The sequence below is a fragment of the Rhinatrema bivittatum genome, chromosome 13 (genome assembly GCF_901001135.1).
Source record: "Rhinatrema bivittatum chromosome 13, aRhiBiv1.1, whole genome shotgun sequence".
Lineage (NCBI taxonomy): Eukaryota > Metazoa > Chordata > Amphibia > Gymnophiona > Rhinatrematidae > Rhinatrema > Rhinatrema bivittatum.
Window position 1 is genome coordinate 334,352 of NC_042627.1, and position 14,683 is coordinate 349,034.

Here is a 14,683-nt window from a genome sequence, read left to right on the forward strand (position 1 = left end):
GTCTTAGAAAACTTTAAGATTAGTGTGTTAAGAGTCCATCCAATTTCCAACTGCGATTAAACAACTTGAAATTTGAGAAATGGTTACCATATCACCTGCTGCTAAAAAAGCTATTGTACACCTGTTGCGCCCGTCGGATGCAGACGGCTGCGACCGCTCATTCTCACCTCTTTTTTCGCTGCACCATCTATTCTCGGAAGAATGGCAGCCTCTGCCAGTCACTGCCGTCATCCCTGGCATTCCCGGGACAGTGTGGGCGCTGCCGACCGCCATCTTGCTTCTGGAGTCACTTAGGCGCATGCACATGGGCCACCTATGTACACGTCATGGCGGGAACCTCAGGGGCATCCCCTCCACATGACGTCATCTCACTACCTGTACTTAAACAAACTGGCCCAATGCTCCTACGAGTTAGCAAGGAGTTCTTCTCATTGCTGAATCCGCTTCTCCTTGGACTTCCGGTTCCTGTTCCTGTCTTGGTGTGTGAACGCTCTGAGTACCCGCTCCTCATGGGCTCTTCCGCATTCCTAGGCTATCTGCTCCTTGGAGGGCCTTCCTGCCTTGATCTTTGGGAACCATTCCTCGTGAATACCACTTCGCTCATCTCTGCCAAGCCTTGCTTGGCTTCCCCACAGTGTACCCCGTGCCACTACCGCGTCCTCACCAGCAGGATTCACTACACCTTACCCTGCGTTGTTGGATATTGTTTCTTCATCCTCAAGTATCTTCTGAGCTCCAGGACCTCAGACTACCTCAACATCATCTTCACCGCACAGTCATCTTCTGCGTACCCAGCTCTGCGGACTACTACCAGATCGTTACATCTGAGGTGTCACCGTGGGAATACCCTCAGCTCAAGAACTGTACTTGACTGCATTCCCCACTCCATGGGTTATGCTCTCTCTCTCTCCCTAATAAAGTCTATTCTACAGCTGTGTCATAGCTACTGAGACCACACCTATCAGCGGTGAAGCCCACAGGGCTCCTCCCTGTGGGCGGAGACATCTCTCACCTCAGCCCAGGGTCCACATCCATACGAAAACATAACATCATCAATGTAACATTTAAAAAACACTTTAAATGAATTCAATAAAATACATAATGATCACAGAAAAATTTTAAAAAGAACAGGGGATAAAATTGAACTTTGTGACACTAACTGTGGTGTTAAACCAATTCAAATTGGTAAAGCCTATCTCAACGTTGTTACGATCCTGCTCGCGGAGCCCATCCCTCAAACCGGCCTCTCCACTCTCGGTCACCGCCCAAGCCGCTGCTGTCTCCGCGGCCGGCGAATTCCACGCCACTGCCTCTCTGCGGCCTAGGCTGCCTCCAACCCTGTTGCTGCTGCTGCAGACGTCCTTCCCGAGCGGCAGGGAGCCGCTCCTAAAGCCGCCCTCTGTGGTAGGAGGGCTGCCGCTGTCTCCTTCCATCTTCGCGGCCTGGTGCCACCTCCAGGAAGTCTGTCTTCGTGGCTCCGAGCCGCCACCATTGAGCCCGCCTTCCGCGGCAGGACACCGCTGCTGGGATTCCATCCTGCGGATTGAAGTCACTTCCGGGTTCACCTCTCTTCATGGCCTGGTGCCACCGTCAGGGCATGCTCCTCCGTCTGCATGCAGGGAGGCCGTCACTGTCTGTGGTCCTTTTAAGGATCATTAGTTTAGCATAACCTTCTTTTAATTTCTGTAAAATGTGTTGTTTTATGTTAAGCTCAAGGTCAATTATTACCCCAAGATTCTGTACTTTTATTGCTAACTCTACAGTTTGATTATTTTTGATTGTGATTGTAGTTTGTGTAGGGTGTATATATTTTCGTTCTAAGTGTAAGAATTCAGTTTTATCAATGTTTATTACCAGTTCCATTTGGTTTAGGAGTTGTTTGATTATTTCAAGATACATATTGGCCAGTTTCATTGTTTCTTCAATTGTGTTTACGATGGGTAATCTCCAGCATTTTGTGACAAGCGTTCTCTTCAGTGAGGAGCTGGAATGGAATGGCCTCGGCCATAACCTGGATGATGCCCACAAAGGAAAGATCCTCCGGAGGAGATTGACGCCTCTCATCCGGCGGAGACAGCTCAGAAAGGAGGTCGTCTGAGTGCCTCGAGGAAGACTCAGCTGTATCATCCTCCCAGAGATCATACGGGGGGCTCCTCCTCGCTAAGGTCCATCGGGGACCGGCACGGAGGGTCCCTGCCCAAGACTCTGTTTGGCATCGAGGGCATTGATGGCACCGAAGGTATTAACGGCACAGAGATCCCCGATGGTCTGGGAACAGGATCAGGGAAACCTGGCTGCGGCACTAAGGGCTCTGAGGGCACCGTCAGCCGCACAGATTCTTCCTCCTCAGAAGACTTGATAATGGGAATTGCTCCGGAGGGCATCGGTGGCCGCTGAGGAACTAATGGTCCCCAGAAGAACATCTAGTAGGGGTGCCAAGAGAAACAGCACAAGCTCCGACATCGGCTCAATAACCCTCAGGGCTTGGAGCATTGCCTGCTGAACCCTGCAGTCCAACTCCTCCTGAAAGTCCACTGTAGTTAAGACGGCAGGAGGAGGAGTCACCAGAGCAACCTCAGAGCCCCGAGGAGACTCAGTGTCCAGCACCGCAACCCATGGGGAATGCCTTGGACTCCCGGATCTGATAGAGGACGGTGCCTCTTCCCCATAGAGTTGCTTTGGTGGTGGCACAGTGGCCGCCGATGATGCACTGGACCCGGAGCAGTGCGCCGATGGCGACCGGTGATTATGCTTGCGGGACTTCTCTCTGTGCTCGGCCGGGTCTTTCTCTGGAGCAGAGGAAAGTAAAAATCCTGACTTCCTTGAGTGCAACAACACCACAGACTGCTATCACTGGCTCCTCTCACATGAGAGTGACCCCCCAGAGGGGTAGAGAGGGATGGCGTATCTAACTGCTCCCCTCAGCCTCTCAGTGTCGTCACCCCCTATGCTGGAGTAGATGGATCAGACTTTCCGGAAAGCTTTTCCATCTTATCCAGCCAGGCACAATGGCCTTTGGGGGTCATCTGGTCACAGACTACCCTTTCCCTTATCCCTCATCCTACTCAATGCGCAATCAATAGGCAAAAAATACCTATCCTTAATGACACCCTCTTAGACATCAACCCAGACATTTGTGCTATCACAGAGACATGGATAAGAGAAACCTACATTGTCCTACTAAATCAATTACCCACAGATGCATACGATATCATATCCATACTCAGACCTAAAAGAAGAGGTGGAGGAATCCTCTTAGCAACCAAAAAGAATCTCAAACTAGTACATCAACCTAATGTCCCCCCACCAAAGCTGGAGATAGGTCTCTTCAAATCCCCATTTCTCCAAATCTGCCTTATATACTCTCCCCCCCCCCCCCCCCCCCCCAGGTACTCTTGACTCAAACCCTTCTCTGCTCATTGAATATATCACCAAGAATATTAACATAGACACCCCTATCATCATCCTTGGAGATTTTAATCTTCATGTTGACTCAACCCCTCGCACAAATTCCTGTGACACCATACTAGAATCATTAAAGGCGATAGGCTTCAGATTGATTATTAACAATCCCACCCATCGAGCTGGACACACCCTAGACCTGATCTTCATAAACTCACTCATACTAACAGACCCCCCCCCCCACACACATTTTCTCCCATCCCCTGGTCTGACCACTTTCTTATTAAAACCACCTGCTCCATTAGTAACCCCCTCCCCCCCACAAACCCAAAAACCATCATACACTTCAGAAAAACATGCAATAGAGATGACCTCATCACATTCCATCAGGCACCTTGGACAGCTTAGATCTCTCTAACGCTGATTCGGCTCTAGCATCTTGGCACAACCTCACCAACACTGTGGCAGAAAAAATGTGCCCACTGCAATCCAGAGAAATAAGCTCCTCTCAAAACAATAAATTAAAACCCTGGTATACACATAACCTGAAAAAGATGAAACCTCAGCTTAGAAAGCTTGAAAAAAGTTGGTGCAAAGACCCAACACCCACACTCCTCGCTAAAAAACATCCCTCCATAACTACCATGAAATGCTAAATAAAACTAAGAGATTTCTACGCCCAAAAGATTCACCAACTTCAGTACAATGCCCGTGCCCTCTTTGAATTTGTGGCCTCCCTTACTAAACCTCCTCATGCCCACATCCCAGACGATGAAGCCAGTACTAAATGCGAGGACCTCGCACTTTATTTCCAGGATAAAATTAACACACTGATATGACATTTCCCCTCTACCACACCACCTAGCAAGACTCCCCCTAACAACCTCACCACAAAACTTAATTCATTTGAAACTATAGCCACAACAGAAGTTGAAGCCATCCTCAAGAGATTAAGACCATCATCTCATCCTACAGACACTATCCCCACTAAATATCTCCTCTCCATTCCTAACATAATTGCCCAACCCATAGCCAACATCATAAACATCTCCATCACTTCTGGCTCAGTACCTAACCCCCTCAAACAAACGATTGTCAAGCCCATATTAAAAAAACCCTAAACTTGATCCTTCGGATCCATCTAACTACCGACCGATCTCTAATTTACCTCTCATATCTAAAATCCTTGAAAAAGCAATTAACCACCAACTCACAGATTACCTCGACAACCAGCTACTTTTATCCTCTTCACAATATGATTTCCGAAAGTACCACAGTACTGAAACCCTATTACTCTCTATGACAGATCACCTCATTAAAGGCCTTGACAAAGGTAAATCATACATCTTGGCCCTCCTAGACATTTCTTCAGCCTTCGACACTATTAACCACAATATCCTCATACAGAGACTCAGTGAAATTGAAATAACTGGAGCTGCCCTCAGCTGGATGACTTCATATCTCAGTAACAGGCAATACAAAATCAAAATTGGAAACCATGAATCCAAAGCCATCCCCCTTAATCAGGGTGTCCCGCAAGGCTCCTCTCTATCTTCTACCCTATTCAACATTTATCTACTGCCCCTCTGCCACCTACTGTCTGAACTTAGTCTCCCACACTTCATATACGCAGATGATGTGCAGATTCTCATACCAGTTAACAACTCCCTACCCAAGGCCATTAACTCTTGGGAATCCATCTTATCTGCAATTAACAATCTCCTATCCAATATGCATCTTGCCCTTAACACTGCCAAAACAGAACTTATGCTCATCACACCGCAACATAGCACTGACTTCTCCCGCCTCCACATGCCCCCCCACAGCAATCGCTTTCACACAGTATGTTAGAGACCTTGGTGTCACTCTAGATAACCATATGAACTTCAAAAAATGTATCAATTCCACACTTAAAGAGTGCTTCTTCAAACTATATACCCTGAAAAAAACTTAACCCCTCCTCCATCTTTCCGATTTTCGTACAGTACTACAGGCAACCATCTTCTCGAAAATCGACTACTGTAACTCCCTCCTACTAGGTCTCCCCAAGAACACCATCCACCCACTCCAAATCCTTCAAAATGCTACCGCCCGCATCCTCACCAACACCCGTAGAAACGAACACATATCGCCCGTCCTCAAGGACTTACATTGGCTCCCCATTGAAAACTCTCTCCATCATCCACAAAGCCATCCATAACCCCGACATGAATTGGTTCAAAGATTCATTAACTTTCCGCACCTCCACAAGACCGACCAGAAATCAATACCTAGCAACTCTATGCACACCCTCGCCCAAACTCTACAACCTTGCATCAACAAAAGCTCGATCGCTGTCCATAGCCGGTCCTGCCCTATGGAACTCTATGCAGTTAATCTATGCTAGTAATTCTGCCCAAAGAAAGTCAAGCAGAAACTAAAGATCTGGCTGTTTAAACAGGCATACACTGACACTGGCTAAATCCCTCTCAGGCTCTCCCCTCCCGCTTTCCCACCTTACTCTCTCCCTCCCAGGCCTCCTCCCTCCCACCCTCACAATTTCCTCTCCCTCTTTGTCCCCCCCTCCCAGACCTCCCCCTTCCCCCCCTTTAATCTTTTCACAGTTTCCTCCAGCCACCCCCCCTTTCCCCCCCTAGTCTTCCTTACTCTCCGTAAAACTCAAACTCTGTGTTCCCTCCCACCTTACCCCTAATAAGTCGCTCTGATAAATAATCTTCTGTTAAATACTCTAAACCAAGTTCATGTTATTCGTTTTAAGCTAAGATCCTGTATTCACATTTATAATTTTTCAAGTTACTCGTATATATGAATAGTTCCCTGTAAAGCGTTACTAAGCAAAGTTCATGTTTTATATAAACTGATGTGATAATCAAAGTGTATGTCGGTATATAAAAATCTTTAAATAAATAAAATAAACAAACATATGGCACACTGACATCGTGTGATGCCCCCAGGCAAAGGATACAGACCTCATGCGGATTAGTAATCGACATGGTCCGCAAGCACTGGGGACACTGGCAAAAAATGGATGATGTCATGAAAAATAGCCGGCGAGCGGTCGATGGCTGTCGGTCACCGAGAGGCAACTCGCTGGAAATTGACCACATGAAGGGAAAATTAAAACATCTACCGCACGCTGGACAGCACTGACCAAAGAGGGACCCGGCACCAAAAATGACCAGGAAAAAACTTTGAAAAGGATAAGCTAAGAGCAGAGATTCACTACCACAAGGAAACCACTTCATGGAAAAAAAAAAGAGACTGAAGAGGGACCCCGCGTGGACACGCGGATAGTACATGCTGGGCATGCTCAGTGTGCCAGTCAAAATTTAAGAAACTTTGACAAAAGATTTTTGTGCCGGGCTCCATCTGATGATGTCACCCATCTGTGAGGACTACCATCCTGCTTGTCCTAGGAGAATGGTGAATAAAACGGAGATTGTCATAATACCTCTGTATCACTCCATGGTAAGAATGCACCTTGAGTACTGTTTGCAATTTGGGTCACCTCATCAAAAAAAAGATATAGTTGCACTGGAGAAGGTACAGAGAAGATTAACCAAAATGATAAAGAGGATGGAATGGCTCCCCTATGAGGTAAAGCTAGAGGGCTCTCAGCTTGGAGAATGGCCGGCTAAGGGGGGATATGATAGAGGTCAATAAAATAATGAGAGAACTAGAATGGGTAAATGTGAATCAAAGGCGCTGCAGTACTTCCTGGGATTTGCAAATTACTATCAGCAACATATCCATGATTACTCCTCCCTGATGGCCCAGCTCACAGTCTTAAATAAGAGGCTCAGACAACAACTGGACTACGGATGCTATCCAAACCTCCAAGAGGAGTACATTCTTAATTCATGCCTACACTACCCAGATCCATCCAAGCCATTCATCCAGGAGACATATGCATCAACCCTCTGGTTAGGTGCTGTCTTCATGCAGCATAACCATAATGGTACCCTGGTGACTTGCTCCTACTTTTCAAAGAAATTCTCTCCGGCAGAGGAAAATTACAACGTTGGAGATCATGAGTTACTAGTACTCAAGCTAGCCTTGGAAGAAGCCAAGCACCCAGTAACTTATCTATATGGATCACAAAAACCTAGAACATCTAGTACAAGCACAGAGGCTGAACCCCTAACAAGCTCGCTGATCACATTTTTAAAACAAAAAATGTGTTTGACTTTGCATTGCGGTACCATCCCATGGAGAACAGATGAGCCGATGCCCTCTATCCTTTGTTACTGAAGGCTCGCTGAAATCTCCACGGCATAACATTGACCCTGCAATGATTATGGTTGCTGCCATATTTACAGTTCCTCTTGGGACAAATTGCGGTGCCATGGCACCTGCGACAGAAGATTCTTCAATGGGCTCATGACTCCCGCTTGGCAGGGCACCCAGGAATCACCTGAACTTTGGAATTAATCGTGCGAAACTACTGCTGGCCTCAGATAAAGACAGACATGAAGTGTTACATAAAGTCTTGCCTCACATATTCCATGAGTAAGTGTGCGAGCATGACTCAGGAGTTGTTTCAGCCATTACCAGCCCCCCAGGAACCCTGAAACCCACTTGAACACAGACCTTCCCCGCTCTGGTAGCAACACCACCATATGAACGGTAGTGGATAGCTTTTCCAAGATGGCTCATTTCACACCCCTCCCAGGTCTTCCATCTGCGTCTGAACTGGCTAAAAGGCTCAGGCTTCCCCTTCACATCCTTTTGGACCAGAGGGAGTTCAGTTCACAGCTTTGCCTGTCTCATTCAGTGTCTTCTGTGTATCTGCATCTTCCCTTGGCTTGACTCCCCAGATCTTGACTTCTTGCTTGCACCTGACCACGATTGCCTGCCGCCTGGACCTGACCCCCTGCCTGGAACCAACCACTCTTGCTAGCTGCCTGCCCTGACCCCACTGTGCTTTGGACTTTAGCTACCTTCACAGCCCATGGGATCCGTCTAATGAAGTTAGCATGGGGCACATTTAAAACTAATCGGAGAAAGTTCTTTTTCACTCAACGCACAATTAAACTCTGGAATTTGTTGCCAGAGGATGTGGTTAGTGCAGTTAGTATAGCTGTGTTTAAAAAAAGGATTGGATAAGTTCTTGGAGGAGAAGTCCATTACCTGCTATTAAGTTCACTTAGAGAATAGCCACTGCCTTTAGCAACAGTAACATGGAATAGACTTAGTTTTTGGGTACTTGCCAGGTTCTTATGGCCTGGATTGGCCACTGTTGGAAATAGGATGCTGGGCTTGATGGACCCTTGGTCTGACCCAGTATGGCATGTTCTTATGTTCCAAGTTCTGCCGGCAGCTAGAACCCAAGGACTCATCCTGCGGGGGACGCAGCTGGTAAAGGTGAAGCTCCAGATTTTCCCGCTACAGGGCACGTCTGCCAGCTGCTGGCGTAAACCTCCTGGGCTTGCCCTCAAGGCTGCATCAATTACACCGCAGCACAATGGGCTCACTGACCCACAACCCTTCACAAATACCTTGACCTGTGGGGAGAGTGACCAAAATGCAAACTGAAATCACTAATGATCAGGAGATTCTGTAAACATACATGAAAAGTCAGAAACACCTCTGAGGGCCAAAGAATCTAACCTGGAAGGATCTGAATGGTGATAAATATGGGATAGACTCCAGGGTTTAGTTGACAGCCATAATCTTTCAAAACACCTTAATCAAGAGCCAGAGAACTTTTTAAAAATGCTTAGCATCCTACCCTCTCCCCTACTACATGCTGGGTTTTTTTTCCTTAACTTTAGTTACCTCATCCTGGATGTCCTTCTTGATAAGAAAAGGCAGGTTATGTGCAATGCCTCTGAGCAGGATGGCTGCATGTTGTACTGAGAGGAAGGGTAGGATCCGGGAAACCATTCGCTTCCCTTTTCGGATGCACATGATCTGCACAAAGTGATCTTCATTCAACCTGCCAGAAAAGAAAAGGTGCATGAGAAAAAGGAAGAGATATATAAATAACTAACTGCTATTTCTGTGAAAGCCCAGTCTTTCCTCTTATGATTCTTCCAATTTTCTCAACTTTAATGACAAATCTGTTTCTCACCTCTCAATAAATGCAGGCTCACACACACAATCCTGCGGCTAGAAATGTGTTTCCTCCAGGTTCCAGGAGGCAGCTGTTGCTCATAACACATGGGATTTTTCCTCTCAGAATGCGACTACAGCTCTTTCTTACCTCTCATTATAGGCAACTTTTCCCCTTAGATTCTCATACATTTCCAATATCTTTTGCTTTCTGTCCTCTATAAGAGCAGGGCGCTCAGAGTCATGACTCTGCAGATAACGTCTCTCATAATCCTCAACATCCAGAAGGAGGGAGAATGTCTACAAGATCAAATGGAAAAGATGAAGGTGAGCACGCAAGGTTCACCAGATGCTCCCAATGGTGAAATCACCCATTCTATTCCAGTTGTTGAAAGACAAAGCAAAATTGCTTACCTTGTAATAGGTGTTATCCCAGGACAGCAGGATGTAGTCCTCACATATGGGTGGCTTCACTGACGGAGCCCTATCACAGAAATCTTTCTGTCAAAGTTTCTAGAAACTTTTGACTGGCCCAGTGAGGCCACTGAGCATGCCCAGCATGCCATGATCCCTCGAGCCACAGGGGTCTCCCTTCAGTCTTGTTTGTAGCAATAAGCTTTAGCCAAAAATAAAATAATAAAAAGTATCGGACCCAACTCCGCGGGGTGGCGGGTGGGTTTCATGAGGATTACATCCTGCTGTCCTGGGATAACACCTATTACAAGGTAAGCAATTTTGCTTTATCCCAGGACAAGCAGGATGCTAGTCCTCACATATGGGTGATTAGCAAGCTACAGGCTGAGTCATCTGTGTGTTGGACCAACAGCGTACAACTTGTGCAATGGGCACAACAACTGGTGTACTGTTGGGAAAAATGACGCAGCCTGAAATCACAGCAGGTTGGATGTGGAAGGAGTTGGCACTATACTGGAAACAAGTTCTTTAAGACAGACTTCCTTGTCCAGGCAGTAGTGAGCTGCAAAAGTATGAAGAGAACTCCATGTTGCGGCTTCACATATGTCAGCTATTGGCACTGAACGATAGTGTGCTACTGAGGTGGACATTGCTCTTACTGAGTGTGCCTTTACTCGCCCTTGGAGAGGGAGGCCTGCTTTTTCATAACAGAACTCTATACAATCTGCAAGCCAGTTAGAGTTTGTTTGCACACAGCTTTCCCAGGTTTATTTTTATCAAAAGAAACAAAGAGCTGGGTGGATTTCTATGGGCTGTAGTGCGATCTAAGTAATATGTAAGCGCACGTTTACAGTCTAAGGTGTGTAAAGCCCTCTCACCTTGGTGAGAGTGTGGTTTTGGGAGGAAAGTAGGCAAGACTATGGACTGATTCAAGTGGAATTCCGTAACTACCTTGGGAAGAAATTTTGGATGTGTACGGAGTACCACTCGGTCATGTAGGAATTTTGTATAGGGTGAGTATGTGACAAGTGCTTGTAACTCACTAACCCTTCTAGCAGATGTAATGGCTATTAAGAAGACAGTCTTCCAAGTGAGAAATTTAACATCACAGGAATCCATGGGTTCAAAGGGAGAACGCATGAGCCTCGTTAATACTACATTAAGGTCCCATTCTGTGACTGGTGGTCGGTGTGGAGGTTTAAGTTTAAGGTTTAAGGTTTAAGGTTTAACCGCGCCGAAAGGGAGCCCCGCCCCCGATCCAGCTCCACCAATAGGAGCCAGCCCTGAGGGGCTTTAAATCAGCATTACGTCCGGCGCCATTTCCTCCTCTTCATCTGCCACGATCGGGGAAGGCCTGCGCAACCGGCGCCGAGCCCCGCCGGGGGAAGGTCTGGGCTTCACTCTCCCCACCCGGGGGAACCCGGCGACGATAACGCGGCAAAAGACAGATAAGTAAAGATTGCATCTTTTAAAAACCTAAAGACGCATCTAAACAATACAAAAACCGCGCCGAAAGGGAGCCCCGCCCCCGATCCAGCTCCACCAATAGGAGCCAGCCCTGAGGGGCTTTAAATCAGCATTACGTCCGGCGTCGCGCGCCGAAGGGGCGAAACAAGCCCCTTTGTTTCGCCCCTTCGTACAGCCCCGAGGAAGTCCCGAGCCATACCCGCGGAAGAATCTATTGCCATATATATCATTTCGGCGGCCTACATCCCGGCGCCCACCTGCACCCAACCGCTTCCTCCTCCCCCCTGCCGAGGCTTGCGCGATCGGCGCGGCCCATCCGGGGCAAAAGCCTGCTCACCAGACACTCGAGGTGAGACGTGCAGGAGAGACGAGGGGCAAAGAACAAAGATACCTAAAACGAAACTAAAACTAATTAGCCACTCCAGCAGCACTCATTCAGCCTCCAGCAGCACATCCAGTCTCCAGCAGCACTCATTCAGCCTCCAGCAGCACATCCAGTCTCCAGCAGCACTCATTCAGCCTCCAGCAGCACATCCAGTCTCCAGCAGCACTCATTCAGCCTCCAGCAGCACATCCAGTCTCCAGCAGCACTCATCCAGTCTCCAGCAGCACTCATCCAGTCTCCAGCAGCACATCCAGTCTCCAGCAGCACTCATCCAGTCACTCCAGCAACCAGCATTCGTCCAGTCACTCCACCATCCCTCTAGCAATCTTCTAGTCACCCCAGCATCCAGCATTCTTCCAGTCAATCCAGCATCTAGCACTCATCAAGCCACTCCAACACCCAGTAGTCATCCAACAATCTTATCCACCTGCAATTTCTTCGTAAAAAGACAGCATGCTACAAACTTTCCCCATTCAGATCATCCCTCACCTACTCACCCACAGAGCGAATACACCCGTGCTCAATCCACGATCAAAGAGATCCCTGATTCCAATCATGATCTCCCCTCTAACACAATTCCTAGGATTATCTCTAATCACCTTAACCCTTTTCAACTCCCAGTCGCTCTCAAAAAAATCTCATTTGCTCAACGACCTCCTCCTGGACACCCAACCGGACATCTGTGCCATTACAGAAACATGGCTAAAAAACACAGACACCGCCATTATTAACCAGTTGCCAACACAACAATATGACATCTTCTCTATCCCCAGACCTAAAAAAAGAGGGGGTGGAATAATGTTAATAGCAAAAAAAGAACTGAGACTGTCCCAACAAGCCTTCAAATCAACGATCAAATTAGAAATCGGACTATTCAAATCCTCCCAGCTTCAAGTCTGCCTTATTTACGCCCCCCCGGGGCTCCTAGAATCCGACCCTTCTCCACTCATCGAAACCATAGCCAAACACATCAACACTAACTCACCGGCTATTATCTTAGGAGATTTCAACATCCATGTTGACTCCCCTACCCTATCATCTAATTGCGAAGCCCTTCTCCTTTCTCTCCAGGCTATGGGATTCAAACAAATTATAAACAACCCCACACACAAGGCAGGCCACACGCTTGACCTGATATTCACTAACGAAACCATCTCGCCCATCACCCCTCCTTCCTGCTCTCCCATCCCCTGGTCAGATCACTCGATGATAACTACAAAATTATATATAAAACAAAAATTGACCCCTATTGTTACTAAATCCTCGATCCAGTTCAGGAAACCCTGTTCCATGGACACTCTCAACAACAGCCTGGCCGAAGAACTAATTAAACTGGACTTCTCAGATGCGGATACCGCTATGAACTCCTGGCAAACTATTACACACTCAGTAGCTAACAGAATTTGCCCTGTAACAACAAAAGTTATCAACCCAGCCCGCACGAACAAGAAACCCTGGTTCTCAACCGAACTAAGGAAACTCAAACAGCATCTACAACACAAAGAACAACGCTGGCGGAAAGATTCCTCCCCTTCCTCACTTGCTTCGTACAAAACTGCAATGAGCTACTATAGGACATCCATTACCCGCACCAAACGAGATTTCTACGCCAAAAAAATACACGGCTTCTTATATGACCCTAAAACTCTGTTCTCATATGTAGCTGCCCTTACCACACCTATGCCCCTCACCATCCCAGAAGAAGAAGCCCAGAACAAATCTACAGAGTTGGCTATCTTTTTTGATAACAAAATCAAAAACCTTCTTGCCCCCCTGGCTTCAACTAACATGGCTCCAAACCCTTCGCAACCATTAAGCCTCGCAACTAATAACCCTCCACCAAATATCCACAGACCGTCACTAGAAATTCTTGAACAGACATCCTCCCTGGAAATTGAATCAATAATCAAGAAAATGAAACCTTCCACTCATCCTCTGGACCAAATACCGACCAAACTACTTCTCACCATCCCTAACACCATTGCTAAACCGCTGGCAGACATCATAAATTGCTCCCTCAATCAAGGATCGGTCCCGGACTCCTTAAAAATTGCTTCACTTCTCCTCACTATCACTGGTCATGATTTATTCCCTCCTGGGCAAGACAAGGGGACCTTCTTTCGCTGGAATCAAACGGGGCTTTGTTTTCTTTCTGATCTGTATGATAGGGGGACTGGGACTCTGCTTTCTTTTGCCGCCCTTAAACAGAACTTCGCACTCCAAGATTCGGATCAGTATGCTTACATACAGATTGTACATTTTTTACAGACTATGCGACCGCACATCACCAATCACCCTGCGGTTTACACCCTCAGAGACCTGGTTTATGGGAGGAAAAATACTAAAGCTTCCATATCATACTACTACAAAGAGATGGTGGGTTTAGCAACCCTACAGAATTTGGATCTTTTATATGCCAGATGGGTGACATGGCCGTTATTTTCCTTAACCCTGGCGGAATTTCAAAAATGTTTCGATGAAATACCTCATGTTTCTGAAAATGTACTGCTTCGTGAGACTTATTATAAATTTCTTTGGCAGAGCCACATCACTCCACTCCGAGCCAAGCACATGAATATAACGCAGTCCTCGTGCTGCCCTAAATGTGGAGAGGAGGATAGTGATTATTTCCACTGTTTCTGGGACTGTCTGCCTATTACCAATTTTTGGAGACAGGTGTGTAGAGCCTGCTCGACCTTTCTTCATACCAAGCTGCCGCTTACCCCTAATCTATGGCTTTTTGGCCGGGACACGCCTCCTTACCTATCCCTCACACCGGCGACTGAACTTTTTCTTAAGAAAGCGGGGCTTGTGGGGAAACAAGTGATACTGGCACATTGGCTCAATCCTCATCCTCCCAGTCATGATCACTGGTTTCACAAAATGATGTGGCTCTGCTCTATGGAATATGCTGTTGCTAAGGACACTGTACTACGGAAATCTATTACAACGCCCCAGGTG

The 14,683-nt window shown here is 47.1% G+C and overlaps 1 protein-coding gene across 8 annotated transcripts in view; it reads right to left on the reverse strand.

Annotated features, from left to right (window-relative positions):
* Positions 1–14,683, reverse strand: part of PATL1 (PAT1 homolog 1, processing body mRNA decay factor) — a 166,867-nt gene that overhangs the window by 42,443 nt on the left and 109,741 nt on the right. For 6 of the 8 annotated variants that reach the window (XR_003852479.1, XM_029575735.1, XM_029575736.1 and 3 more), the window contains exons 14-16: positions 9,608–9,756; positions 9,181–9,340; positions 8,613–8,906 (exon numbers count right to left, since the gene is read on the reverse strand). Coding sequence is in view for 6 of the 8 variants with exons in the window: in XM_029575735.1 (XP_029431595.1) it covers positions 8,613–8,906; positions 9,181–9,340; positions 9,608–9,756 (603 nt within the window). In the remaining 2 variants the exon portion in view is untranslated. The remainder of the gene's footprint in view (positions 1–8,612; positions 8,907–9,180; positions 9,341–9,607; positions 9,757–14,683) is intronic. The other 2 variants (XR_003852480.1, XM_029575738.1) reach the window with 1 other exon arrangement.